At 36.9% G+C, this 15,542-nt stretch overlaps 2 protein-coding genes across 2 annotated transcripts; one reads left to right on the top strand and one right to left on the bottom strand.

The window, feature by feature from the left end:
* The first annotated feature begins 8,791 nt into the window (after positions 1-8,791).
* Positions 8,792-12,030, top strand: LOC122010472 (subtilisin-like protease SBT4.3). The gene is made up of 10 exons (XM_042567014.1): positions 8,792-8,884; positions 8,976-9,067; positions 9,153-9,244; positions 9,320-9,557; positions 9,687-10,197; positions 10,441-10,511; positions 10,611-10,826; positions 10,954-11,065; positions 11,150-11,363; positions 11,492-12,030. Exons 1-10 carry the CDS (start codon positions 8,792-8,794, stop codon positions 12,028-12,030), a joined length of 2,178 nt encoding a protein of 725 aa, XP_042422948.1.
* Positions 12,031-12,383: 353 nt separating this feature from the next.
* Positions 12,384-14,041, bottom strand: LOC122012187 (AAA-ATPase At3g28580-like). Its single transcript, XM_042568639.1, has one exon. The coding sequence runs from the start codon at positions 14,001-14,003 to the stop codon at positions 12,522-12,524; it is 1,482 nt and encodes a 493-aa protein (XP_042424573.1). The 5' UTR covers positions 14,004-14,041; the 3' UTR covers positions 12,384-12,521.
* Between the last annotated feature and the right edge of the window lie 1,501 nt (positions 14,042-15,542).

Below are 15,542 nucleotides of genomic sequence, written 5' to 3'. Positions count from 1 at the left end.
TTTATGTATGGCTTGTACCAAGGGTGGGCTCCATAAGCGCCCCGGGGTCGATGGACTAAGAAACGGGGCTCGTTAGGGATGGGCTCCTAAGTGCCTCTAGGTCGATGGACTAAGAAACGGGCCTAGTATGTATGCCTTGTAGGGTTCAAGACTTGCTACCTTGGACCTACATAGGACGCGCGCAATTATGTATGTGGTACAAGTCGAGACCCTAATCATGTTAAGATTATGTTTAAGTATGTATATTATAAGTTTTCAAAGGACATGTTGCATATATTTTCATGATACATGTTTAGAAATTCACCTTGCATATACCTTATGATTATGCCATGATAGTTATGATGATGTTATGCTATGTCAGGGTGCATTTGATGATCATGTTATGTTATGCCATGATAACTTACGATTATGTTTTCGATATGCCATGATATGTTGCATGATATATGTGTTATGCCTTGTGATTTTGATATGCTATAAGTTTTTTTTGTGAGTAGGAAAGGAACTTACTGAGCCATGAGTGCTCACAGCTTACTTTCTTGTACCACGGATAAAGGCAAGGAATGGATGAACTAAGGGAGCAGCAGGAGGGGCTAGAAGGATGTGTGTGGTAGTGCATTGGCTAAAGGAGAAAGACCTGCTTTTGTTTAATAAGAACTATGTCTAGTTATGTTACTGCTTTATGACTCCATGACATTTAATTTTGTGTTTGGGCATTATGACTTAAAAATCATGTTAAGTATGTTATGTGGTTTTATATGTCCAGGTGATTAGTCATGTTGATTTTAAAGAAAAGAAAAGTTTTAATTTCTATAAATAAGACTTCCGCTGTAGTAAGTAGGTATGTATGTGTAAGTAACCCCCGTCGCCTAAGCAGGAGGGGCGGGGCGATACAATAAAACCCTATCTTCTTCTTCTTCTTGTCGTAACTCGCCTCTTGACTTGGGCGCGCCTCCAAGAATCTTCAAGACTAGTGGGGAGAGCTGTGGAGAAGCTGTAGAAATCGCCCTTGCAAGCTCGTGTAGAAAAGAATGAAGTTCTACCCAAGAAATCTCACGTCAATGCCTTTATCTGCGCCAACGGTCGAATCCCAATCGATTGGGGAGGCTTTGGATCGATCGGTCGATCGATCCAGAGCGCCTCTGTGCTCTCTGGAAATCCCCTAAATCAATTGCCCAATTGATTCACTATGTTTCGTGCGATTCCCAGAGATATCGCACAAAAATCCAACCTCCCAATCGATCAGTCGATCGATTAGAGGCTCCCAATCGATCGGTCGATCGATTGAGAGGCTTTCTATGCGATCGACAAGGGCTCCTTATCAATCCATGGATAGATTGGGAGAAACCTTTGTCGCGGGTGCTCTCCCAATCGATCAACCGATCGATTGGGCATGAGCCAATCGATCGGTTGATCAATCCAGCTCTTGTGGACTTGCCCAATCAAGTCCAAAGCCCCTAAAACCAACATCCGGTCAATCCATGACCTGTTCGTACATTATGTCTAGCATCCGGCCACACCCGACCAACCTCGAACTAGCCTTCTAGCCTCCTCCATCAGCCTTGCGTCCCTCGGATATCTCCCATCCTTCACGCCTTGCCTTCAGGAGCTTCCTTCGGCCTCATCCTAGTTGTTGGATCATACCACCACACTCGACCAACCTCGAACTAGCCTTCTAGGCTCCTCCATCAGCCTTGCGTCCCTCGGATATCTCCCCATCTTTCACGCCTTGCCTTCAAGAGCTTCCTTCGGCCTCATCCTAGTTATCGAGTTCTCTTTGCCAAGTCACACTAGGACTTATCTTGCCAAGACCACATGCTTGGACTTACAACATTTGCCAAAATCACACTTGGACTTTCCAATTGCCTGGCTCCTCACCAGGACTTTCTCCTTTGCCAAGATCACACTTGGACTTTCCAACTGCCTGGCTCCTCACCAGGACTTTTCGATTGTCTGGCTCCTCACCAGGACTTTCTCATGCCTAGCTCCTCACTAGGACGTTCCCGTTGCCTGGATTCTCACTAGGACTTTCTCCTGCCTAGCTCCTCACTAGGACTTTCCAAATGCCTAACATCTAGTTAGGACTTTCTCAGTTAAGTCTCCTGTCAACCTTGACCTACTTGACTTGTATTCTCATCAACCTGGTCAACCCTTTGATAATCTCCATAACCGGAGGATTGCTCCAACAATCTCCTTATATTGTCAAACATCAAAACTCAAATCCCGACTCAAGTTTGACTCAACTTAAGCTTAGTCAAACTGGTCAAACTTGACCTAGGGAAATTGTCTCAACACTAATGACCTATAATATATAGCAAGAAATACAGAGCATTAACAGATAATATATATATATAAGTTTACGAATGAGTTATTAGATATACAAATAATTGAGCTATGATTTTTCTGAAGTTATAGATAAAAACAAAATTTACTCAAAATAAAAAAGTAGCACCTTATATAAAAAATAAAGTTCATAATTTTTTTATATTAAGATAACAAAACTTACCCATCATCAACAAGCAAAGTCCTCATTGTCATTGTCATACTCATCACGTCATCGTCTTCCTCCTCCTCCTCCTCCTCCTCCTCCTCCTCTTCCTCTTCCTCTTCCTCTTCTTCATCATCAATTTCATTTGCATTCACATTTATCACTATTGCTTCGCTGGGATCTCGTAATGATGGAATAATATATTCCTTGGTCTGAAAGATATTCATAACTTTCTGTTGTTGATATGACAGTCCATCAATCAATTTTGTCACATTTCAAACTAGGATATGAAGCATAGAATACTTGAATTACTTGTTGTTACAACACAAATGGTTCATATTCCTTATACAATCTCTTATGATTTATTTTAAGATCCCTTTAACAGGGTCAAATCAACAACATATAAATATTATAACTCGCATTTCTAACCCAGGATATTCTACCTCGCATTTTTGACACAAATTCATTGTAGATTCTGCAAGGAATTTTAAAATTCATCATAGAATTGACATCTTTTTTTTTAAAAAAAAACTTTTTGAAGTCCGTTGACATATATAAAGGGCTATGAATGACATGAAACAAGTTCCTATATGTTCTTATAAATCCCTTGATCATAAAAGTACCCTTAAAAATAATTTGACCAACTATATTTTTTTCTTCAATTGCTAAATTAATTACATGCATGTAAGACTTAGTCAAATTTCTATAAGAAGTTATAATTTAACAAGTTACACTTATTTTGAAATATTCAAAGATGGTTGAGGTACTTAGAGAGATTGGAATGAGATGACACCAGTTCCTATAGATTTTTGTAAATCCCATGATCGTATAAATGCCCTCAAATATTAATTTTACATAATATATTGAAATTGATAATTTTTTGAAGGCGATTAACATTTTTCAAACACCTTCGCACCAAAAACATTACCAGTTGGGTAAAATTAGTATTTGAGGAGATTTATAAAATTAGGGAATTTATAGGAACTCATAGAAACTGGTTTTATCTTATTCCAAGCTCTCTAAGTAGCTCAACCCTCTTCGGATATTTTAAAATAAGTGTAACCTGGTAAATTACAACTTCTTATAAAAATTTGACTAAGTCTTACATGCACGTAATTGATTTAGAAATTGAAGAAAAATATAGTTGGTCAAATTATTTTTTTAAGGGTATTTTTATGATCAGGGGATTTATAGGAACTCATAGGAACTTATTTCATATCATTCTGAACCCTCTAGGTACGTTAACTGGCTTCAGATTTTTTTTTTTTTAAAAAAAAAGACAATTCTACTATGAATTTCAAAATTCGTTGCAAATTCCGTGATGAATTTCAAAATTCATTGCCGAATTGATAATTATATATATATATATATATATATATATATATATATATATATATATATATATTAAACTTTTTGAAGTCAATTAAGCTACCTAGAGACCTCGGAATTATATGAAACTAGTTCCTATTAGTTCCCATAAATTCCTTGATTTTATAAATCTCCTCAAACATACCCAACCAGTGATTTTTTTGGCACAAAAGTATCAAAAAATATTAATCACATTAAAAAATCACTAATCTCAATGCATTTGTTAAAATTAATATTTGAGGGCATCTATATGATCAGAGGATTTATAGGAACATACAGGAACTAGTTTCATCTTATTCTGAGCTCTTTAGGTATCTTAACCGGTATTGGAAAGTGCATTTTTTTTAAAAATGTCAATTCTACAATGAATTTTGAAATACGTCGCAGAATCTGCAACAAATTTTAAAAATCATCACATATTTGCAATGAATTATGAAATTTGTTGCAGATTCTGCAACGAATTCCAACTTTGTTGTAGAATTGACAATTTTTTATATATAAATTTAATTTTTTTTAAGCCGGTTGATGTACCTAGAGAGCTCGGAATGATATAAAACTAATTTCTATGGGTTCCTATAAATTCCTTAATTTTATAAATCTCCTCAAACATAAAGTTTACCCAACTGGTGATTTTTTTTACATGAAGGTGTCTGAAAAATATTAATCGCCCATAAAAAAATCATCGATCTCAATATATTTGGTAAAATTAATATTTAAGAGCATCTATATGATTAGGGGATTTATAGAAATCCATAGAAACTATTTCATCTCATTCCAATCTGTCTAGATACCTCAATCGGTATTTGAAAGTATATTTTTTAAAAAAAAATTATCAATTCTGTAACAAATTTTGAAATGTGTCACAGATTTGCAACGAATTTTGAAATTTGTCATAGATTTGCAACTAATTTTGAAATTCATTGCAGAGTTTGTGATAAATTTCAAAATTTGTCGTAGATTTAACAATTTTTATATATATAAATTTAAATTTTCTGAAGCCAGTTTAGGTACCTAGAGACCTCAGAATGATATGAAACAGTTCCTATAAATCCTTTGATTTTATAAATCTCCTCAAACATAAATTTTACCCAACTGATAATTTTTTTGGTGAGAATGTGTCTGAAAAATGTTAATTGCCTCCAAAAAATCACTGATTTCAATATATTGGATAAAATTAATATTTAAGAGCACTTGTATGATCAACGGATTTATAAAAATCCATAGGAACTAATTTCATCTCATTCCAAGTTCTCTAGATACCTCAGTCGACATTTGAAAGTATATTTTTTAAAAAATAATTGTGAATTTTGCAACGAATTTTGAAATTCGTTGCATATTTGCAACGAATTTTGAAATTCATTGCAGAGACTGCGACGAATTTCAAAATTCGTTGCATATTTGACAAATTTTTTATATATAAATTTAAACTTTTCAAAGCTAGTTTAGGTAGTTCAGTATGAAATTAGCTCCTATGAGTTCTTATAAATTCTTTGATTTATAAATCTCCTCAACGACTAATTTTACCCAATAGGTAATTTTTTTTTTTTTGGCACAAAGGTGCCCAAAAATTATTAACCACCTTCAAAAAATCATCGATCTCAATATATTGGGAAAATTAATATTTTAAGACATCTATATGATCAAGGGATTTATAAGAACTCATTGGAACTTATTTCATCCCATTCCGAGCTCTCTAAGTACCTCTACAGGCATTGGAAAGTTTATTTTTAAATAAAAAATGTCAATTCTGCAACAAATTATGAAATTCGTCGCAGAATCTGTAACAAACTTTGAAATTCGTCAATTCATCATAGAGTCTACGATGAATTTCTAAATTCGTTGCAAATTCTACAATGAATTCTAAATTTGTTGCAGATTCTGCGACGAATTCTAAATTAGTTGTAGATTTGATAAATATTTTTTTATATAAATTTAAACTTTCTGAAACTGGTTGAGGTACGGGTACCTAGAGAGTTCAGAATGACATGAAACAAGTTTCTATGAATTTCAATAAATTTCTTGAATTTATAAATCTTCTCAAATACTAATTTTACTCAACTGGTGATTTTTTTTACCATGAAGATGCCCAAAAAATGCTAATCACATTAAAAAAATCATCAATGTCAATATATTAAGTAAAATTAATATTTGAGTACATTATGATCATGAGATTTCTAGTAACCCATAGAAACTAGTTTCAAAAAGTCTAAATTTTTATTTTAAAAAATTTATTTCTATGATGAATCCTGAATTCGTCGCAAATTTGAATTTGTCGTAAAATTTGCGACGAATCTATTATTCGTCGCAGAATGTGCGACAAATCTATTTTTCGTCACTGAATTAGCGACGAATTTAGGATTCGTCGCAAATTCAGCGACAAATATGGAAGTTGTCACTAATTTCCAATGAGTTTTACGACGAACCATATTTTATTGCTAATTTGAGAAAAAAATATTTTTATCACAAAAATGGTTGTTAAATTATGATAATTTTTTTTTTGTCATAAATAAGTTATGAATAATTTTTGTCATAAATATTTATCGCTAAATTGTAATTTTTTTGGGTAGTGCTTAATAAATTATTTGATATCCATCTATTGCTCATGTGATCGTCATGACAGTCATGGCAACCAGCTAATTATGCTTACCATTCTTCTCAAAGTTATATATATATATATATATAGACACACTTACCTCTCCAACAAAGTCAAATATGAAAAAAAATTATAAAAAATAATTATGTCCTTAGCTTTTTGATTTGTTTTGTTTTTTTTTTTTTTTTTTTTTTTTTGATAATCTTAAGAGGAAAAAAATATATTAAATTTATGTGAAAAATAATTACACGCCTTCCAGGTCAACTATTTAATTATTCATTAGTTGGAACGATAGTATACACAAGGAGAAAAATATATATAAAATTATATATATATATATATATATATAAACATCCAGTGATGGTGCCCTTCATCACTCGCTAGGATATGTGGTTGATGTCGATTTGTCGATGCGTTCGCTCTTAGTATCCTGCAAAGCAAAGCTTGTCAGATGAGGTTTGGCATTGTCGGTGCTATGTGAGGCTTGCGTACATGCATAAGAAAGCAAAAGAGCTTGAAGAAGACGAAGAAAATTTGCCTTCGCATAAGAAAAGAAAATTATACCTTCACCAATTTTCGTGAAACCTTATATAATTGTGGACAGAGGCGGATCTAAAATTTTAAATTTAGGGAGAAATAAAATAAATAATTATTATACAATGTATTCGAAGGTTGCACGGCGACAAAATATACATTTTAAACTATTTAATTTTATTTTATTTGTATAATTAAGTATTAATATTTATATATTGTTGGAGGTTACATACACTTTGTTGATTTTAATTACTAAATCAGCAATCATACACATATTGAAAATATCAATTAGGGTCTTGAATTGTCTAAAATTAGTTCAGTTAAAACAAAAGTGGATGTGAACTATCAATAAATTTAATATAATTTTTTCCTCTAAGATTATCAAAAAAATATCTAAGATTATCAAAAAAAAAATATCAAAAAGACAAGAACATAATTATCTTTTATAAATTTTTTTCACATTTAACTTTAGTCAAAAGTGGTTAAACGTTATTTTTAACATATAAGTTGATAAAATGCTACTTGATAGAAAATAGAGAGGGTTAAAGGTATTTTCCCTTTTAAAAGATCAATCACTAATGATAAAAACATAAACTATATTAAAATGAAAAAAATTTAGCATGGAATAACTTTTTTTCGTCATTAAAATTAATGACTGAAATCTAAATTGGTCCTTAAATAGTGACAAAATTTTTACATCAGTCACAAAATAACAATCAATTTTAAAGATGGACCACTAACAATCATTAATTATCAACCAATTTTATTCGATTATTAAATATGTTACAAATTGATAGTTTTCTTGTATTGTAAGTAGGGCCCCGTAAATGAATCAAGTTGGTCATGATCTATTCGAATCTTAATTCAATAAAAAAATCATTTGAGCTCGTTTAATGAGGCTCATTAAAATAAATAAATTAAGCTTAAGTTTCACAATACTCGGCTAGTTAGCTCATGACCATGCTGGTTAGTAAGCTCATGAATCGACTTTTAAATGAAAAAATTATAATTTTAATAGTAAATTTTTACATTTTACACTACTTGTGAAAAATATAGATAAATATATTAAATTTATTTATTAGAATAAAATTATAAATTTTAATAAGAATATTATAATTTTCTCTAAATATATAATTTAGTTTTAATGAATATTTAAATTTATAATTTATATTTATTAAACTTCTTTTGGCTCAATAAAAATTCGAATAAACTCGTGAGTTATAAACATATTCGTTAAATAAAACTTGAGTTTGGCTTGATCTCAACTCAAATATTTAAAAGTTCGGTTCGACTTGATTACATCCCTAATTATAACATGGGTAAAAATGTAGGATAAACTAAAAAAAAAAAGGAAAAGTTTTTAAAAGACACATATTACTCAACTGAAAAGTTTTGCAACTTGATCAATTTATATGTTATTAAAAAAATTAACTATATGAAATTTTTATATAATGAAAAAAATATAAACAAAGATAATTGAGAAATGCCGTCTCTTCTAGCGAATTAATAGGTTTAAATCTCTATCGTAACAGAAATTAAAGATATATATCTTTGACTGATTCTCTAATAGATAGAATCATAAATATATATGATTAATAATATATATTATATCTCAACATAAAAATTTGATCCATATGGTCGTTGCATCAACGTGGTAATGTTTAATAGTTAATACGTGTTAATCAGCTCTTCGTTAGTTGACATCCAATAGATAACTCATTAACAATTTTATCCCTAAAAATTGATCCCTATAAATTAATGTTATTTCACCTACAAAATGTACAGAAATAGGATTTTCCTTAGGAACTATAATGGCTTCTCCACCATCCCATCTAATTCCACTTGCACTTTTCATATCCTTTATTCTTCTTTTTGCATCAGCCTCTTCAAATGAAGAAAGAAAGGTAATTACAATTATAAATTTCCTTTGTAAAAATTATTCTTTAATCTGTATTAAATCAATTAATATTACCATACATGAATGACATATTGCAGGTTTATATTGTGTACATGGGAGCTCAACCCTCATCTCAGTATCCAACTCCTGAACATCATCTCAATTTGCTTAAAGAAATTCTCGTGAACAAGTAGGCAATAAGTTGATATACATTATTTTGTGAAAAATTATATATATTTTGTCGAATTTCTTGACTAAAACAATTGATAATGCAGTTCACCAAATGAGTCTCTGGTGTATAGCTACCAGAAGAGTTTCAGCGGATTTGCTGCTAAACTTTCTACTGATGAAGCTGCAAAATTGAGCGGTATATTGAATAGTTTTTATTTTGATGAAAGATATATAATAAATGAATAATACTGGAAACAAGAAATAATTGCAGGAAGGAAGGGAATAGTTTCAGTGTTTCCTAGTAAAATCCTAAAGATTCGCACGACGAGGTCATGGGATTTCCTCAACTTCACGCAGACAGTTAATAGGAATCCCACACTGGAAAGCGACATCATCATTGGAATGTTAGATACTGGAATTTGGCCAGAATCCAAGTCCTTCAGTGATGGGGGATTGCGGCCGCCGCCGAGGAAATGGAAGGGCAATTGCGTAAATATAACTTGCAACAAGTATGCCTATAAAATTTGATGATTTAAATTATAATTATTTTATTGAATTTATTGCTAATTAAGTCAAAACCTAGAATTTATGTTTAAAATTGTGACTAATATAAATTTATGATTGATTGAATAATTAAGCAAAATTATCGGCGCCCGTTACTACAATAGTCTAGGCGATTACACGTTGGACGAACCATCACCGCGCGACTTCGAAGGTCACGGGTCGCACACATCTTCCATCGCCGCTGGCCGGAGCGTCTCCCACGCCAGCCTTTATGACCTTGCCCAAGGCACCGCCCGAGGGGCTGTGCCATCGGCGAGGCTCGCGATGTACAAGGTGTGCTGGACGTTCGGGTGCGCCGAAGTAGATATCTTGGCGGCATTTGACGATGCGATCTCTGATGGCGTCGACATCATCTCCGCGTCAATCGGCTCTCTCTTCCAGATGGATTACTTCTACGACTCATTAGCAATTGGTTCGTTCCACGCCATGATGAATGGGATTTTAACATCGACTGCCGCCGGAAACATGGGGCCCAGTCATAACACGGTCACCAATGTGGCACCATGGTTGATGTCGGTGGCGGCGAGCAGTATCGATAGACACATAATTGGCAGGGTGGTCACCGGAGATAATGTGTCCACTTTGGTGAGTAATTTTACAATTTAAAGATAATGTGATTTTGATCATATGCAAAAGTTCTGTTCATAGTCGCACTCCATTTCCTTATACTGATTAGCCATATTTCTTTCGTACTAATTATTTATAGTTTAGTTATTTTTATCATAACCACATTAAAGTAATGATTTTTTTTTTCTCTACTTGCATGAGAATTGGCGTTTAAATATATAAAATCATATTATTATTTATTATTTGAAACAAAAATTACAGGGAGCCGGTGCCAATACGTTTCCCACTGAAAAAAGCAATTACCCCTTCATCTTCCTACATGAAACTCAAGGGTACGAAGATATATAACGCTATCTTCTCTTCATAAATGGAACTAGCTTATATATTGTATTTTCAATTATCAAACTTGTCCACTGTTTGTTGTGTTTCAGGGATTGCACTGACCTATCTAAATATTTGGATGTGGTGAAAGGGAAGATTATTTTCTGCAACTTCTTCTACGACGGAACTTTTAATTATACAGGTTTTGAAGGAATTCTATGTAGCGATGACACTGAACTTGACTTTTCCTACTCATTTCCAAGGCCAACAATTTTGCTCAGCACCGCGGATGGCCTCAAGCTTAAGCACTATATAAACAACACTGAGTGAGTGTTTATATATATATATATATATATATAAATGAGTATTTATATTTAGTGTACAGAGAGAAAATATAGATACTGATTAAATAATTTATTCAATCAATCAATGAATATATATGATCTTGGTCAGAAATCCAGTGGCTAACATCCACAAAAGTGAACAAGTTTTCGACCCCAGGGCTCCCCTGGTCGCTTCATTCTCATCGAGAGGCCCCAACCTCGTCACCCGAGACATCCTGAAGGTCATTAATCCAATATCCTTAGTTCAATTACGTACCTAATTCACACATTTTTTAAGGGATTTAATTAATATAATTGTTTTGCAGCCTGATATAATCGCTCCAGGAATTGACATTTTGGCCGCTTGGTCAAAGGCTGTACCAGTGTCAGGCATCACCGGCGACCCGAGGTTCGTAGAGTTCAACATAATCTCGGGAACTTCCATGGCTTGCCCGCACGTCACCGGCGCCGCCGCCTACGTCAAGTCCTTCCACCCAAATTGGTCGCCGGCAGCCATCATGTCTGCGCTCATGACGACAGGTCTCCAGCCTAAACATTAATTATTTACCCGTAATTTGTTCTTCAACGTAACCTTGTATAATTAATTTGTCCATGGAAGCAAAATTTATCATTTTATCCATGTTATATATATATATATACATATACAGCTAAACCGATGCATCCTTCGGATAAACAAGACCAATTATCATATGGAGCCGGACAACTGAACCCGGTGAAGGCCGTCGACCCAGGTCTTGTCTACGACGCTGGTGAAAGTGACTACGTTCAAATGCTCTGCAACACGGGCTACAACGAAACCCTGATTAAGATCATCACCGGCCACAACAGTTCCTGCCCTGCCAAGGCCAAGGGAAACGCGAGGGATCTCAATTATCCTACCATGGGCCTATATGTTAAATACGGGAAAACCTTCGCTGCGAAGTTCTTGAGAACAGTGACCAACGTTGGCAGCGTCGGCAAGTACAAGGCGAAGGTCACGGCTGATTCCAAACTTAATGTGACGGTGAATCCTAGTGAGTTGGAGTTTTCGGAGTTGAATGAGAAGAGGCAGTTCACAGTGTCGGTTTCAGGCGTTCCATTGCCAGGGAACTCGACGGCGCCGGCGACGGTCATCTGGTCGGACGGAAAGCATCAGGTGAGGAGTGTGATGGTTGTCTACACCGACTTCAGTACAAGCTATGATTGAGGTGGTTGTCTACACCGATTTTTCATTCTTGATTTATCGATGTAAATAAAAGAATAATTAGATGATTTGGTAGTAAGACTAATCAATTTTATTTCATAAGAATTGTGGATCTGATAATCAGAGGTGTAAATTAGTCTGAACTGCCATAGCTCGATCAGATGCATTCATTTCTTAACAAATCAAGAAAATGGATTTATAAAAATAAAACATTAATTTAATCGAAGGCTAAGTAAGTTGAATAATTAAGACAAGTCAACTAGACATGTTACCTACCCCACTAACATTAACAATTTCTTTATTGGATATTACTATAAATTAAAAACTTTTAGATGGAAAAATTAAAGGACACGTGCTTGATTCCCCTTCCATGAAAATTATACGACCACTATGCGAAAATTATACATCACCAAATTAAACAAGCATCTCCACCAAATTAAACAAGTTGCGAATCTGACCACTACAAATTAAGAGTAATTTGTAAAATTATAATCCTAATTATTAACCACCTCGCTCTCCGCCGTCCCGTCGATGCTCTTTCCCTCCTCCGCCTTCGCTGTCGTTTTTTCCCGGGCCTCCTCCAGCGATTGGATCAGCCTCTGGAGGCACGATTCTGCACCGTCCCCTGATTTGGGCATCAGATTCTCGGCCACGTCGGCCGGCGTCATCTTCACCTCATCTATCAGCACCCTCACGTTCTCGAACAGCCGGTGCTCGCCATCGACAATCCCGAGGTAGTTGGCCGCCAACACCTTAAATGCCTCGAAGCAGCAATACGACATCTCGATGTGCTTGTCCATCCTTCCGCGCCGTATCAGCGCCGGATCGAGCTTCTCCACGTAGTTGGTCGTGAATATGATGAGCCGCTCGCCGCCGCACGCCGACCATAATCCGTCGATGAAGTTAAGAAGTCCCGAGAGGGTCACCTTGCTCTGTTTCTCATTATCCCCAGGCGGTTTCACTGGAGGCTTTCCGTCACTGCTACCCTCCTTGTCGTCGTCCTCCTTGTCGTCCTTCTTCTTTTTCCGCTCGCCAGTGAGGTCGAGCGAGCAGTCGATGTCTTCAATCACGATGATGGACTTGCCCGTTGTTTCGATAAACAGCTTCCGGAGCTCGGTGTTGTCCTTGACGGAGGTGAGCTCGAGGTCGTAGATGTCGTAATCGAGGTAGTTGGCGATGGCGGCGATCATGGTGGACTTGCCGGTTCCTGGAGGGCCGTAGAGGAGGTAGCCGCGTTTCCATGGCTTGCCGATCTTGGCGTAAAAGTCCTTCCCGCTGCGGAACGCCTCCAGATCGGCCACGATCTCCTTCTTCTTGTCGGGGTCCATCGCCATGGTCGCGAACGTCGAGGGATGGGTGAACGTGACGTGGCTCCAGACAGACTTCTTGTAGCCGTACCAATTGTTGCTGGGGTTGTTGGTGTAGAGCTTGCGGCGGCGATTTGCGAAGGTGGCCTCGCGCCCCGCAGCGAGGACGTGGTCGAGGTATGATCCCACGACGAGGTCGCGGTGGCGACGATGGAAGATGAGTCGGAAGTAGCGGCGGGAGTCCGGCTGCGGGTAGAAGGACATGGAGTTCTGAGGTGGTGAGCGGGAGACAGAGGTCCACCAGATTCGAGCGCCGCGGAAGTCGTCGGTGACCTCCTCGTGCTCGTCCATGCTGAGGGTAAGGGAGGAAGAGTCCTTCCCGAGCTCGGCCTTGAGCTTGGTGGCAGATTGAGTGCAGGAGGCAGCGAGATAAGACTCGATGGCGGCGTAGGCGTCGCTGCGCTTCATGCGCTCGCCGGAGAACTCGGGAAAGGTGATGTGGATGTAGGGGGAGACGAGGGAGACGAGGCGGTGGCAGTATTTAGCGAGATAGTACTGGATGCCGGGGAAGTACCTGTAAACGAGGGGCCAAAGGAACATAGCGCTGGCCGCGATCGACCACAACGCTGCCGCCCCCTTCTCGCCATCGCCGATTCCGCTTGCAGTCATCCTTGACTCCTTGATTGCTACTATTGAACTCCCTTCACCATATATATATATATATATTTAAAATCAATAAGAAAGGGGGCATGCGAATTCAGTCTCGGACAGGGTTCATTCTTTCAGTCGTCGGACGTTTTCCACGTGTTGATTTGAATCAGTCTAAGACGGGGAAAGATGACATCGATGAAATGACGTTCGTACTCTTGGTCGACATATTTGCTGCATCCTTGGAGTTCAAGTAAATATTATTTAATGATCTTTCTTCAGTCCTGACAGAATACTAGTCAAAGATTTGACTAAGTGTTACTCTCTAATCAGTCATGGCTCTCTAACAGCCTCTCAACTTAGTCCTCTCCGAAAGAGCTCTCTGTCAACCTATGATCCTTCTATAGCTAAATTATAATATATATCAACTTCTAGTCCTTCCTCCGACTCAGAGGATTACACTTTCCAATTATACTTATCAAAGTTTTGACTAAATGCTATCAGTGATGAATCCAATATTTTACAAATATATTTAATTAGCAAAGTTCAGATTGTAAGGTTCCAACTTATATCCCTAACATAACACGCACTGTAAAAAAAAAAAAAAAAAAAATTAGCGACAGAATGATTCCATCGCATGTTCGATCTTTATATAATTAGAAACAGAATATACATTTCGTCATTAATTAGCGATCGAACATTAAGTCCATCACTAATTTAGTGATAGAAGTAGAATCTCGTCTGTAATATGATCCTTAAATGCCTATATATATGAATATATTATATTAAATTAGCTATGAAATATTAATTCTTTTGTTATTTTATCGATGAAAATAATATTCCGTCACTGAAATGACAACAAAAATTAAATTTTCCACCGCTAAATAGCCATGGAATTAATTTTCCATCACTATTTGATTTCACATTTCGACGTTCCGCGATCACTTTTACAATTTTCACACGATTCCCATTTCCTTTCTTGATCTCCTCTTCGTCTTCTCCGGATTTCCTATCGCGGCCAATTCTCACTCTCCTCACGTGATTTCCTCATGTAAGCTTCTCTCTTCTCTCCCCTCTCACCTCTGTTGGTAGGGGCAACCGAGGCGTGAACTCACCATGCCAGTGATTAGGTCGTGCCTTTGTGGTAGCCTCGTAGCAAGGTCACAACTTGGCAAAGTGGCCTACTAGCGAGGTCTCACCTTGGCGCGACCTTGCAACAATGTCGAGAGGTCGGGTGCGACCTCAACCTCGTGCCTGGCCAATCGGTTGGTCGCACGCGCAGCACTGGCAAGGAAGTTGAACGTCGCACAACCCTAGCTAGCCTGTTGGTCGTGCATGTAACACTGGCAAAGCAGCTGAACGCGCACACAACCCTAATTGGTTTGCCGGCCGTGCACGTAGCATTGGTCGGGCGTCGGAAGACCACACGCGCAGCGCTCGCTGCTTATCCATCCGAAGGCGCCTCCAAGCTCTATGAAGGGTGTCCTCCATCCAGCGTCCAAGGCACCTCCAGCAGCCTTGGAGGGCGCCTTCTGCCCTGCTGCGCAGAGTCTTCGACTA

This window comes from Zingiber officinale, chromosome 8A (genome assembly GCF_018446385.1).
Source record: "Zingiber officinale cultivar Zhangliang chromosome 8A, Zo_v1.1, whole genome shotgun sequence".
Taxonomy (NCBI): Eukaryota; Viridiplantae; Streptophyta; class Magnoliopsida; order Zingiberales; family Zingiberaceae; genus Zingiber; species Zingiber officinale.
The sequence above is the reverse complement of the archived record's forward strand: the minus strand, read 5'-3'. Positions and strand labels throughout refer to the sequence as shown.